Source organism: Tachypleus tridentatus, chromosome 9, assembly GCF_004210375.1.
Source record: "Tachypleus tridentatus isolate NWPU-2018 chromosome 9, ASM421037v1, whole genome shotgun sequence".
Taxonomy (NCBI): Eukaryota; Metazoa; Arthropoda; class Merostomata; order Xiphosura; family Limulidae; genus Tachypleus; species Tachypleus tridentatus.
Genome location: NC_134833.1, coordinates 143232731 through 143248054, shown reverse-complemented (window position 1 = coordinate 143248054; position 15324 = coordinate 143232731). Strand labels below are relative to the sequence as shown.

The 15324-nt window shown below is 32.1% G+C and overlaps 1 protein-coding gene across 3 annotated transcripts in view; it reads right to left on the bottom strand.

Annotated features, from left to right (window-relative positions):
• Positions 1 to 666: 666 nt before the first annotated feature.
• LOC143226558 (uncharacterized) overlaps positions 667 to 15324 on the bottom strand; it is a 35945-nt gene continuing 21287 nt past the window's right edge. For 2 of the 3 annotated variants that reach the window (XM_076457676.1, XM_076457677.1), the window contains 6 exons: positions 15040 to 15187; positions 7803 to 7963; positions 6903 to 7121; positions 5570 to 5741; positions 4933 to 5024; positions 2582 to 2845 (listed from right to left, as the gene is read on the bottom strand). In XM_076457676.1, the coding sequence (XP_076313791.1) occupies positions 2717 to 2845; positions 4933 to 5024; positions 5570 to 5741; positions 6903 to 7121; positions 7803 to 7963; positions 15040 to 15187 (921 nt within the window). In that variant the 3' untranslated portion in view covers positions 2582 to 2716. Of the gene's footprint in view, positions 2846 to 4932; positions 5060 to 5569; positions 5742 to 6902; positions 7122 to 7802; positions 7964 to 15039; positions 15188 to 15324 lie in introns of all 3 variants that reach the window. The other variant, XR_013014672.1, reaches the window with a different exon arrangement.

Sequence of the window (15324 nt, the reverse complement as noted above, 5' to 3'; positions counted from 1 at the left end):
TTAACAATATTCTTCCTAACTTCTTGAAAGTCATTGTTATTCACTAAATGTAAAAGCTTAAGCTCCTCCTGAAATCCTGCTGCAATTTTCCAGTCTACATTTCTCTTTATCTGTTGACTTAACAAACTAGGTTAGCCTTCAGCTTCTCCAACCTACAAATTACACATCTTAACTACTAGCTTCTTCAAAAGTAGATGCCATACCCAAATTCCAAAATAACAGCTATTCATTGCACTCATTATACCTAACAACCTGTGAACACTTAATTTCAACAGATGTATAGATTGTATTTATACACATAGCCTGAAAATAAATACTCAATTATTAAGTCAGTATCATCTGTCACTGTCAGTAGCCTATTGTTAACACTGTTACTGTTAAATCTAACTTTTAAGAACCAGTTACATTAGTTTTATCACTATTTTGCCTTCACACTAAAGTAACAAATTTGATCATTAATTATGTAGAACCTAGAAAGAGAACTTTATTAGGATTGACAATAACCAGTCTTTACTTTGATATATACATAATGTTAATAATATTAATACAATGCATTTAGCCTGATTTATAACCTACCTATAACTATAGCACAGGCTGAATTTAAACTAATGGATCATAGTTCAAGTAAACAAGTTAACCTTTAAAACACAAAGAGACAATAAACTAGTCTTCAGGTTATATTTATTTAATAAACAAAGTCTTTAATCTGTTTCACAATCCAGAATAAAGTTTAAGCCTAAAATGCCATTACACACACTAAGCGTAAATTAACATTGTAGAAAAATTACACCACTAAACATGTTAAAACTTTGACTGCTTTATTTTTACCAGTCAAACTAAACCTAGTTATTCTTTTGTTACTTAAATCAAATTACTACAAATGATTTTATTAACATTAAGTAATTTTACAAATCTGTGAGCTTAAATTTTCAACATTTTCTTTCTTCCTTAGCACCATCTAGTGTATCTTTTTTATCAAATACAAAATTGGTAAAGTCTGACTTTTTATTTATTTATTTGTTTTTGATGCAATATGTTAAATCATGTAACATGAATTGTTTCATAAATATATAGTGTTATCACTGGATATATGTTCTGGTACAAGTTGTTAATGTTCACTTTGATGTATGTCGTGATTTAATCCTGTGCATTGTTGCTATGTGTTTGTGCATCAAAATGAGGTTCCAATAAGATGAAAATTTAATTGATTTTGGTCTTTTCTTAATACTAAGCATTATAAGAGGCAAAAACCATAAAATTATTCATTATGATGCAACATGATGATTCCATTAGCAGTAAACAGTATAAAAGCTGGTAAGTTAAAAGTAAAAACATTTTTTTAAACTACAAGTAATTTAATTAAAAATAAATATTTGTAACCAGCAGTTTAAATGACCTGTGATGCTGAAAAAATAACATATATCAGACTGAAAACCTGAGGTACAATTATATAACATCAACTATGATGATTGTATTTTAAATCAGGCTTTTTATGCCACATTGTAAGCACAACTATAAAAAAAATTGTGACACTTGCTGAAAACAACATTAAAATCATATTGCAAGGTTAATATAGTCTGAATCTATGTTGGATTATAAACAATATGAGTATTAAGTAATTAGATAGAAGTGGAGAAATATTAAATACCTTAAATTAAATATAATTTAATACCCACTAAATGTATAAAATTCTCAACCAGTATGCAACTGTATGATAAATTTAAACTGGTAGAGAGCAGTAAAATCCATATAAAATTTTATGGCACAGTAACAAAGACTAGATTATTATTATTAATTAAGCTACTGTGACTAGCTTCAACATAAATCTTTAACTGTTGGTTTTGACAACATATTTCTATTGCTAAAGAGCAGTTCTTGTGTGTCATAACCAAACCAGTGTTTAACTATGTATTTAATATTGCAAAAATTAATAAAATTGGACTCCTTAACTGTAAGTCTAATTTGTAAGACAAAGTTGAAATTGATAAAAATTATACTTCACCAACGTAATCAAACACCATAACAACTGTTGTTCATGCAATTTGATAATCAAAATATCATTTCAGTTGCTAATATGTCTGTCGTGTAACAGCTGGTCTGATACATCTTTGTATTTGGTGAAAGGCCTCATAGAAAGACTAATATAGCAGATATAGTGTGTTCTTCTTTACTTTCAATCATAAGTTCTTTTATCAGTATTTGAAACAATGATTTCAAAGGCCTTATAATTTCAAACTTTAAATGTACAGGAGTTATCATAATGTTGAAACAAAAACAATGGCAACATATTACAAAATTACTGTTGATGGTGTCTTTTGTATTATAGGAACTATTTTTCTGACACTGTGAAGTAACTTATAGTTTTTAAACAAGTGCATCTTACATACACGCTCTTAAGTCTCACATAAATTTATAAAGTAAAGCACTTCAGTTTACATCAACAATGATCAGAAACCTAACCAAAATGTAAACATAGCACTTGTGGGCTACTGGTGAAAATGATAATGTTGAAAAAATAATTACAATCTTAAGGAACAATGGACATCATGGTAAGCACTGTTAGAACTCAATTTCATTTCAATTTACCAAGAAACAGTTTCTATAATACTAATTTGAAGTTTAGCAAATATTTGTATTTTTGGTGAACAATACTTGTTAGTTCACAGTTAAACACTTTGGTAGTAGCTTATAACACAATAATAAAATTCATGTTGATTTAACTGGTTGGTGCTTTAGATGCTGAAACACCAACAAATACAAAGGCACCCCAGTCTTTGCAGTAGAATCCTTCTTTCATCAAACTGATCATTGCCAGTCTCATAGCTTTGGGTGCATCTTGTTCTTCCTGTAAAATTAAAAAAATACTAAGATTTATTAACGATGTATAGAATAACTGTATATTTGTAAACATTAATTTTATGACTGAAATTTTCAAAATAAGCTTATTATTCATAAGAAAGTTTAAGTACTTTCACTGTGTATCTTACAATGATCTATTAAACAAAACAATGATATATTCAGAATTTCATACATCAAATCATAATGATACGAGCTGTGCGTGCTTGCCTATAGAGATTTTTCTACTGGACATAGTAGATTATAAGCATAAATTATGGAATATGACACGACAGATTAGAATCAAACACAATTAAAAAATAAGACCTGCAGAATATTCTAATGATATATATTCCCGTAATACCAGGTGTTTCAAAGTCATTTCCACTGTTTGGATGACTGCACTGAGCAAAAAGATGAAAATAAAGTCATGAAACTTGGAGCATGGATCAGTGTGATCATGAAGAAGATAACATACATACTTGTGTGGTGTTTAACAATGCATGTGGTAAAATTTTTGAAACATATATATTTTCACTACATAACTAGAACAAATTTTCACATACCACATTGGTTGTATAATGTTTGTTGAATTGTAGTTACTGTGAGAGCAGAAACATAAAACTTAAAGTCATGATGCAGGTCAAACAATATAACACCCTATAAAATCAATGACTATGACCTCACATGACAGCTGAGCAAGTGATGAAGTGATCTGTGGTAGTATTCTTTGATGAATGGTCATAGTACAACATTTGTGACCCTAATGCACTGCTCAAATGAAGAAAAAAACTGACCAAGGTGCAGTTTTACTATAAATAGAAATGACAACTGTTTTGATGTGTCAGACTCTGCTACCACTGCTGTAGAGCATTGGATAATCTGAAACGTCCAGAGAAGTGCGTTTGAAAGTGCCTTTGAATGACTATTAGTCACTGTTATACGAACTGGTTCTTAAAGAATTGTTATTTCAAAGAAATTTCTATAAATCTTATCACAATGACATCATGACCACACTACGTAGTACTAATTCACATCAACTTCAAAATCGTATTTAAGCATTATGCACAAGTCACTAAAATGTTATCTTGTCTTTTCTATGGTCAAACTGGTCTACCAAGAGAGTTTCAAAACACTGTGTTCATTAATTTCCTGATTACGGTAATATTTAAAAGAGAAAGTAACTTTTGGAAAAGATAGTATATGAAAGAATTGGTGATATAAAAACGATTCTAACCTAACTGGTAAACTTTGTATGGCTAACTTTTAAGTTTAACCCCCTGAACATAGTAAGGCTACATTCACAATTTAATGAAACTATTTTCTTACCAACATATGTTAGTAAACTTGGCATGAAAATATAGTTCATAATCCAAATTTTCATATTATCTAAGTTTGTTTTTTTTAATTCCAAAAGGAAATATTTAAATACAATCTCAAATTTCATTTGTATGTATTATGTGGCACTTCCTCACTTTGAATTGCTAATTTTAGACATTACTTATACCCTTATTTGAATCTAAACTTTAATTCAAATAACACTTATAGTGTACATATCGCTAAGACACAAGTATATTTGTAACTTCGAATCTTCTTACTGAGATATAAGCCATGAAGTCAAACCCATAGGTGTGCCCTATCACATCCCGTCTTTTAAAAATGTCAATAATGTTATCAGACTAGTCAAAGTCTGAGTCAAACTGACTAGGATAAATTCATAGACAAATTTTCAGAAAAAATACTTAATGAAAAACCTAACCTTTTTGTACAAAAGAGACTCATAACATTTACTAAGAGTGTCAAATTTTGTGGAGGTATCACAAATACACTCAGTAACTTTAAATGGTTACAACATATTCAGTTTGATATATATATATATTTTTTTTTTCCAGAAATATATTTCAAAGTTTATATGTTATTCAAACTTAAAACTTAATATTACTTGTACATTTACTCTGCCTTATATTAATTACTAGCTATAGTAGATGTTCAAACTTAGCCAAGTGCTTATCAGAAAATTTGTTTAATTGCTAATTAGTATTTGTATGCAAGTATTTTGATAATTTTATTTTCATATATACATATACATTAATTTACCACAAAATACTTGTAGAACTTTTCCATCAAAAGAGGTGTTGTGTCATCTCGTATTTTCCACAGAGTTCCTAGAACACTGGTAGCTCCCCCTGCTAACAAGTTCGGTAAAGACCCAAAACACCATCACCTTCAGTTAATAAATCAGTGACATGCACAAAATTAATAGTTATACATTTAAATAAATTAATATATAGGTGACTGGGTTATGAAACATAACAGTGATATTGTAAATGTGTACTGACTCAAGGTTTATTATTCACTTTAATATTTTTCAGTTTCATAAAAAGTTCTTTAGCATTTGACTATTGATATGCCTTAATTATATGAATCATTTAGCTCAACTATTAATTCACATACATATGCTGTATCAGAAATGCATAATATTTCAGAATATTTATTTACTCTACTAAGGAATAATGGTCTTGCATTTAGCTGACACAATATAAAATAATATACAAATTATCAAATTATAATAATAATTTATTTAAATATTAAGCAATAGCAATAAGTATATATTTACTGAAAGTTACTGGCTGTCCTGATATACGTGTTAAGTTTATATAATTGTATAAAATTAATACAGTGTTATGAATTATATAAAACTTGGCTATTTGTCAAAAGTTCCTTATTCACTTACCTGATGGTTTTCCAAGTGCTGTCATGCAGCAACTTAGAACAATGAGCTGACAAATACAGTCAAGGTTTTGTAACTCTCTTGAATACACAAGCCCATGTGGAGTAATGTCAGATGGGGCCATGACAAGACAGCCCTGTACCGAATAATCACCACGAATATCTCCAAATCCTTCCTATGAAAAAAAGCCAATTATAGATACAGGTTATGGTATATAATTTTATTATTTACTGTGTTAATTTATCCACCATAAATAAAAAATAACAGCCTAGCACAACATTTTTTTTGTTACAGAAAGATACATCATTACTGTTAGATATAGCATCAGTTTTAAGTACTTAACAGAATGGAAGAAAAAATTACATTAAGAAATTTCCACATGAAAACAGTGATCCAAACACTTTTCTATACCTTACACTAACAAGACAACAGTGATCCAAACACTTTTCTATACCTCACACTAACACGACAACAGTGATCCAAACACTTTTCCATACCTTACATTAACAAGACAACAGTGATCCAAACACTTTTCTATACCTTACACTAACATGACAAAAGTGATACAAACACTTTTCTATACCTTACACTAACAAGACCACAGTAATCCAAACACTTTTCTATACCTCACACTAACACGACAACAGTGATTCAAACACTTTTCCATACCTTACATTAACAAGACAACAGTGATCCAAACACTTTTCTATACCTTACACTAACATGACAAAAGTGATACAAACACTTTTCTATACCTTACACTAACAAGACCACAGTGATCCAAACACTTTTCTATACCTTACACTAACACAACAACAGTGATCCAACCATTTTCTATACCTTACACTAACAAGACAAAAGTGATACAAACACTTTTCTATACTTTACACTAACAAGACAACAGTGATCCAAACACTTTTCTATACCTTACACTAACATGACAAAAGTGATCCAAACACTTTTTTATACCTTACACTATGAAAAATTATTATGTTTAAACAACTCTGAACTGAGACGAATGAGTTCCACTTGAGATGTACCATTTGGTTTTCACTACAATTTTATGCAAAAATAAAATTTATTAAATCATACAAAAATATAAAGTTTTTTATTTTTACAGTAAAAACTGCTTTAAGTTATTAGATATTAGTTCTGAATTTTCATTGTAGATGCTCGTTATGTTTCAACAGCTTATTTTCAATCTGCTACAAAATGTTAGGTATGTCTTTAGAAGTTTAGCCCTAGCTGTACACTTTCCTATGTATAAGGCAAACATTCAAATGAAAGAATTCTGAATGTAATTAAGAAGATTCTGGATAAAACATGATCTTCAAACCTTGTAAGGGTCTTCCACTGTTGCATGAGATACAACATGGAGTATGTTGCATGCTTGCAAAGTGTTAATAAATTCCTCTTTGGTTGCAGCATTTTGATTTACTATTGTGCAGTAGCTTGTTCCAAATACCTGCTGAACCATCTTTAGCTCAGCATCACCATATTCCAGTTCTTTCAGTTCATGTTTGGGAGCCATCTTGGGATTTCCAAAAGCTGTTACCTTTAAAAACAACTCAACATGAAATAATGTATACTAACTATATCGCTGCACACAACTGATTAATTTTAGTATTCATATGGGTATGTGACCTGTATATTATCATGTTTAATGGACACCTAAATAAGAATTATGAGTTGAAAACAGATGCTAAAGAAATACATCTTACTAACTTATGTTTCTACCAAGAATAGCTGCTCTGAGTAACGTTCTTTTCATTATTAAAATTTCAGCAACACAAACAAAAATTAACTGTACATTCCTATCATAAATAATGAGTTCATGTCATGCCAATCCATTAATCAAACCACAAGTTCGTAATGATGAGAAACCCACTTGAAGTAAAAATGTATTCTCAAGATAGCTGATATGGGCATTAAAACTTTAATGAAAATAAAGTACAGAACAATGTTTCAGGTTAACCTGAAGATAACCTAAAAAAATCAAAACGTTGTTCTGTACTTGATTTTGAATAAAGTTTTAATATCCATTCCAGCTGTCTTGAGAATAAATTCAAACCATGATTTCATGCCATGTCAATCCATTATCCATAGCTGAAGAAAGCAAAGAAGTGCAATGTTGTAGTGTTCATGTTTTTCAACTGATTTCTCACAAAATAATAACATCAAATGAAATATTTCAAATACTAGCTGAGCTATAAAAGTTGAAGTAATAAAAGCTAACCTTCAGTTCTGCACTTCCTTGCTTATTCTGAAGTATGTTGAGCCTAGATTGAAGAAGTCGCAGAATTCTTAAACTAGGACAATAAGATATGATATAATCTTCCACAAGGTACTTTTCCTCTGGACTTAGCAGCAATGAAAAAGGAATGCTGAAGAGACTGTCTAAATATATTAAAATAAGTATTCAGTATTTTGTAATATCATTCAATCTACTTTCAACAATATAAATACAAGCCTATAATGTTTTTAAATGTGCAGAGTTGATACTATACGTGAAGCAAACTAGGGAAATTACCTGGAACTCTATGATACACATTCAGAAGCATCAACTTTTTGTTTGTTTTTAACCTTCAATTTGTAAATTAACTAGACCCAAATCCCTGAAATATTGTGACAATTTTTACATCATAAGATCAACCATTACAGCTGTTTTATCTTATGAGTGTTGTAATATTTTTGCCAATTTTGGTTAAAAGATTATAAAACAAACTTAACAACTGATTTTGATACAACTTTTAAATTGGTTGTCAAAGTTGACCATTTCTGAGGAAGGTTGATTGCTACTTTTTGTGTAAACTTGGCCAGAAACTTAGATATTTCAGCACAAACAATAAATTGGAGCGTTAGAATAAGAGACGTAGTAGAAAGAATACAGAAGGTGACTTCCACAATTGTTTTAACAACAGGAACAATGAATGAGTTTTCACAATATCTGAATCACAATTCTCAAGGTTGATGATAACAACAGATTTTTCATATAAAGAAGCAAAAGACATTTTCATTGTGCTCTCTTTTTAGAATCTCTTTGTCCTCATTGGTCTTGAAACACCTTATGACATAATGCAGTTGTAATGACTATGAGACACAGGATAATCTTCTAACATTTTCATATTATTCTACATCATTTTCTGTGCTTTAAAACAGGAAATAGTACAAATAAAGGCAATAAATTTTTAACCAGTGTGATGAATTTACCATCAAATATTATTTTAAAATCAATGTTTGTTTAAGTTAAATTTATATATGTACATAACTTATACTGTTAAATCTGTAGTGCAAAATTCCCACCTATTCACTGAAGTTTTAGAAGATTCTTGAGTGCAAGAATCAACAGTGTATGTATATATGTAAGTACTAGTTTATCATTGTTGTTGTTTTGCAGGCTAAAATTTCCTTAACCACCTGGCCATGCTGGGTCCATTGTCAAATGTGTTATTGCTTGTATATTAGAATAAATTAGTATCAAAAAAGAAAACTGTGTATTTCAATCTTGCTGGCAGGCATCATAAATTGGATGCATATCCAAATTTATTTAACTTTCAAATTTAAATTATCACTTAATTCAGTTTTAGGCTATTTAAAACTGTAATACATAACAACTGAAAATGGCAAATACTGGCAAAAGAAAGGGTATATAACACTGCATATTTTCCCCAGTGAAAATGGTTACTGACATTACATTCACAGTGTGGAAGCCCTATTACAAAGCTATTGTTCTATCACAGTTTTAGTAAATTTGAAACTACCCTAGATGTTACACACTCTAGATTTAACACCAATCTGAGCCTGGTTGAACCACAAAAATCAGGTTATATAAAAAATAAAAAGCTTGACATCAGCAACTACCAATGAATATTCATGAAAAATATTTAAAGGATATGTTGAAAGGTTCTCACTGGTTTAGCATTTTAGATATGGGAAGTAGAAATGGATGACAAGAGCAGACCTAAATATGATCTTACCAAGAGAGATGGTTTGCATGAATTTTGAATTACATTATTTGACCTATGATATGCACAACACTTTTGAAAGGCTAATGAAACTGCAATGGTAAAAATGCCTGGTCTCTGTTAGAGATAGTTAAGGTGTAGTCACACATTCAAGTCTGTAACTGAGAACCTGAAAGTGGTATTCCAGTTAATAAGAAAGGTAGACTTGAAACTGTGAAATCATGTGCTTGGATGTTGAATTTCTCAGTCACATTCTGTGGATAGGAATGGAGTTTCAGCAGATCCTACTAAAATTGTATCAGTGAGACATTGGTCTCAACCCATGAAAAAGCAAGAAGTTATTGGTCTTGCCCCATAATACTGGGAGTTTGCAGCCAAGTACACCATGATTTCCTCATCAGTGTCTATTCTCATTAAAGTAGAAATTCCCTTCAGATGTAATGAAGAGTATGAGCAAGCATTCCATTGCTTGAAGCATGCTTTTAATGGAAGCTCCAGTACCAGCATATCCACAATAAGATTGTAAATTCTTGTTGAATACCGATGATAGCAATTGTGGAATCAGAGCAGTATTCTCCCAGTTGAAAAATGGAGTAGAAAGTGTAGTAATCTATTGTAGTTGTATTCTCATGATTCATGAATGAAGAGACCAACTGATGAAGAAAGAGTTGTGCAGAGTTGTGGACTACATGAAATACTACAGACACTTTGTGGACTACATGAAATACTACAGACATGAATGAAATACTACAGACACTTTGTGGACTACATGAAATACTACAGACACTTTGTGGACTACATGACTACAGACACTTTGTGGACTACATGAACACTTTGTGGACTACATGAAATACTACAGACACTTTGTGGACTACATGAAATACTACAGACACTTTGTGGACTACATGAAATACTACAGACACTTTGTGGACTACACTTTGTGGACTACATGAAATACTACAGACACTTTGTGGACTACATGAAATACTACAGACAGACATGAAATACTACAGACACTTTGTGGACTACATGAAATACTACAGACACTTTGTGGACTACATGAAATACTACAGACAGACACTACATGAAATACTACAGACACTTTGTGGACTACATGAAATACTACAGACACTTTGTGGACTACATGAAATACTACAGACACTTTGTGGACTACATGAAATACTACAGACACTTTGTGGACTACATGAAATACTACAGACACTTTGTGGACTACATGAAATACTACAGACACTTTGTGGACTACATGAAATACTACAGACACTTTGTGGACTACATGAAATACTACAGACACTTTGTGGACATGAAATACTACAGACACTTTGTGGACTACATGAAATACTACAGACACTTTGTGGACTACATGAAATATGACACTTTGTGGATACTACAGACACTTTGTGGACTACATGAAATACTACAGACACTTTGTGGACTACATGAAATACTACAGACACTTTGTGGACTACATGAAATACTACAGACACTTTGTGGACTACATGAAATACTACAGACACTTTGTGGACTACATGAAATACTACAGACACTTTGTGGACTACATGAAATACTACAGACACTTTGTGGACTACATGAAATACTACAGACACTTTGTGGACTACATGAAATACTACAGACACTTTGTGGACTACATGAAATACTACAGACACTTTGTGGACTACATGAAATACTACAGACACTTTGTGGACTACATGAAATACTACAGACACTTCTTTTATATTAGATGGTTTACTACCAGAGAGTATCAAGTATTATTGAAATAGCTGATGAACTTCAAAAATCTGGAAGGGATGGTTGCATGCTAGTTGACAGCATTGCAATAGTATAATTTATTACTATAGCATTGTCTCACCCCACAACATGGAAATGATGATGGATTGTTTTGTCCTCTGGGAATGCTGTCTGTTCATTGAATGTCCTAATCCTGGACACTTGTCTTGGAGTTGAAACTATTCAGTCATGATGACATCAAGTCAGTAAGTCATTCCACTACTGTTAACATATGCTAGCAGTTCTGGCTGCACTCAAGTTGTTCATCACTACAGTCAACAGCGTTTGGTTACAACCTGCAGAAGCCAGTTAAAACACAATAAACTTCAACAGAGATTATTGGTTGTCCTTTAGAAAACCAGCCTTGACAACTTGTGGTTCACTCCCAGAGATGGAATATGGCTACCACTGTGTATTCACAGGTATCAATTATTTTGCAAGGTGAGATTCAATGACACATGAGATCAGCACTCAATAACATGGTTTGGGGCACCTGAAAAAAATGACACAGATCATAGAGCTAACTTCAACAGCCATCTGATTTCTGAGGTGTTTAAAGAGTTAGGTGTGGTGAAGACACACACCGAGTTCGATAGATTTAGCTAAATTGGTAATATAGACTGTCAAGCATATGCTTACCAAGTTTTTGATCTTGATAAAACTGACCAGGATAAATCCTTATCATCTGTTGTGAGAATGTATGAAGCAACTTAGGAGAATTCAACAAGATATGTTTTTCAAGAAGTTCTGTTCCTTGTGAATTAGAGTTACAGTCCTAATTCTAAAGTAGGTGCTGCACAGTGTTTACATGTGAGTATACGTGTGGACAGCTGGGAAATGCTATCACAAATAAAAGGTACTACAATAAAATAATGGAAGAAAGGGTATATAAGCATATGTTTCACTGGCTTGATAGACACTTATTTCCACTGGAGAGGACCTTTTCTTGCAGTCTGACAAGTTGGTCTATTAAAGGACAAGTATAAGCAGTCAAGAGCTGTGTGAAAGGTGTTAACGTATGTAGAAGCAGGTTGACCAGCAGCATTATAAGTTACTGGTTAGTTTTTTTTTGTGTAGTGACTTGACCAGGAATCATAGAAAGGGACTAATCAGTCAGGGAGCATGAGAGCACTGTTTTCTCTCTCTTAGATTCAGAAGATAAGGATGAAAGGACTAGTAGTAGTTATGTGGCTGTTCACAATAAGTCAGATGAAGATATATTGGATACAGAGGTGAACAGCTCCAAGCATTACCTAAACTACTGTTGACAGCTTCCCAGTCAGTATGACTTGGATTATACCTGATCACATGCACAGTTCTGACAGTCAGTTGGTTGGTTGAAAAATCAACAAATAATATAATATTCCTTGTCTTGATATATTGGATGGCAATGTCTGACAAAATATAAAGATTACATTTTACAATTACTAGACAATTATAATAAGTTAGAATGGTTTCTTGATCATGAGATTGATGTGACCAATAATTTACTAAGCTTAGTACCTAATACATATTCAAGTTTTAAAAAAAATTGAAACTTCAAGCAGACTAAAGACATAACCTACCTTTTTGAAATCTTATTTTGAAAGAAAGTGATAGTCTTTTCAAAGTATAAAATGACTGAAAGAACCCTCCCTGGGGGACATTAAAAGCTGCCAACAAATTATTCAGATGTCCTATATTGAAGTAAGTGTATGTAAGGAACTGTTTCCAAAAACATAAAGAGTTGATTGATTCAGTAATACAGTGGTACCTCGGTTCTTGAATGACTCCCTTCTCAAACAATTTGGTTTCTGAACATATTCTTTGAGAAAAAAATGTTTCGGTTGTCGAACATAAACTCGGTTTCTGAACCAAGCTGTCGTGGCCCGAACCCCCGAAATAACCTGACTGATGACCCGAATGACCCTTCAACTATTTTCGTCCCACGCCAAGCTTGCCCAAAACATTTTACCCGCACCTGTCACTCAGTCCACACCCCTGCTAAAATCTGCTGTGAATGTTCTCGTTTTTGATTTTCTGTTTTTGTTGTTTTTCTAAATATTCTGATTAAATAAGCCACCATTGGGTCAAAGAAGGATAATAAAAGCAGCAAACCAAAAAGAAAAGTTGTTAGAGCCACAATAAAGGTGAAAAAAGATCTCATAGCAAAGTATGAGAGTGGTGTTCTCGTGTCTGACCTTGCTACACAGTTTGGTATGGCAAAGTCTACAGTCTGCACCATACTGAAAAATAAAGAGGTCATCAAAGGAGTTGATGTTGCTAAAGGAGTGACAGTGCTTACGAAACAAAGATCACAAACAATGGAAGAGGTAGAAAAACTGTTGTTGATTGATTTAGGTAAATGAAAAACAGTTAGCTGGTGATAGCATTTCTGAGACCATGACTTGTGAGAAAGCAAAGCAGTTGCATGTTGACTTCCTGAAAAACACCTCTGGAATGAGTGCTGATACAAGTGATGCTTTTAAGGCTAGTGGGGGGTGGTTTGAAAAATTTAGGCAGAGAAGTGCCATACATAGTGTGGCAAGACATGGGGAGGGTGCCAGACAGAGACAAACCTCATTAGACAAGTTTTTAGTGAGAAATAGGTCCAGTGAGTCTCAAGCAGGTTGTAGCAGTGTAAAGAGACAGAAAAGAGAAAGAACCCCAGAAGGAGAGTTACCTGACATTTTAATGGAAAGTGACTCCCCTTCCAAACAATAATAACCCTCCTACTCTCCACATTCCTCACCACCTTTCACTTACTCCACCAGCTCTCCTCAGCTCAGGTAAAGTGCAGTTAAATTTTCATTTATTGTTTTTTTATTGTGTTTATAGTTTTTGTGGTTGACTTTATGCATGCAAGTATTATTATACAGGTATAAATAAGCAATATTTTTACTTAAAATGCTTCATAATGTGTTATTTTTGGAGGTCTGTAATGGATTAATTTAATTTACAGTATTTCTTATGGGAAAAATTGATTTGGTTTTCAAACAAATCAGTTTTCGAACAGCCTTCTGGAACGGATTAAGGTTGGGAACCGAGGTACCACTGTACTTACATAGTGAAACTTCCTAATTGCACCTAGATAGTACTAAACTTATATTTGGAAGAATGTGTATTTGGGAAAGTGTAAGCATTAACCAATTTTTATAGTCAGAAGTTAGGGGTTATGTGCATAAGCTGGGAAAGCTTTTGTGTGTAGGATCTATTTTGTGCAGTAATAAGCCTTTTAATAAAATAGTTATAATATATTAAAAAAAACAAACCAGGAATATTTTATTCTTCAAGTCATTCTGGAAGTAATGCACAGTCAAAATTAGTTAACTATTAATGAATCATTACACAAAAGTGGTTATACTGAATGTAAAATAAAACAAGAAGAAATGAGAGAAAGACAGAGTTTTAAGCATTCTGTTTTTACTATCTTAGAGATTCTGAACATATTTGGAATATACCTTACATGAGGCTTATATCAATAGGTACAGTAACATCCACACACTAAATTATGGGACAGCGTATATTCTACTTGAAGGAGACAATTTAATTTAATAATTATCTCTTATCTACAAAGTTTCATTTTGAGAATTAGGCTGTTATTATGAGAGTTTATTCTGAATAATAAACTCAAAATTATATAGACTGTGCTAATTTTTAATTTTTTTAAAAGGAATATTACAAGACTTAAATTTTTCTCAAAACATATGTTAAGTCACTTACTGTGTGGAATAATAATTAAACGTGGGATATCAGATTCACTTCTCGGTTGAGGAAGGACATCAGCTATCTCACCAATGCACAAATGATAATAATAATGCAAAGTTTCCTTCACTTTGGACTTCTCTTCATTGGAAATGGATATTCGTTCCTTTAAAGAATAAAATTTAACTGTCAATACAAAATATGAACAAAATTTGCTCACCTTTTCCGTATCATGACCAGTAATGTTTTCACAGACTAAATGTCCACATTCAAATCATTTATTCACATTAAATTAGTTTTCAG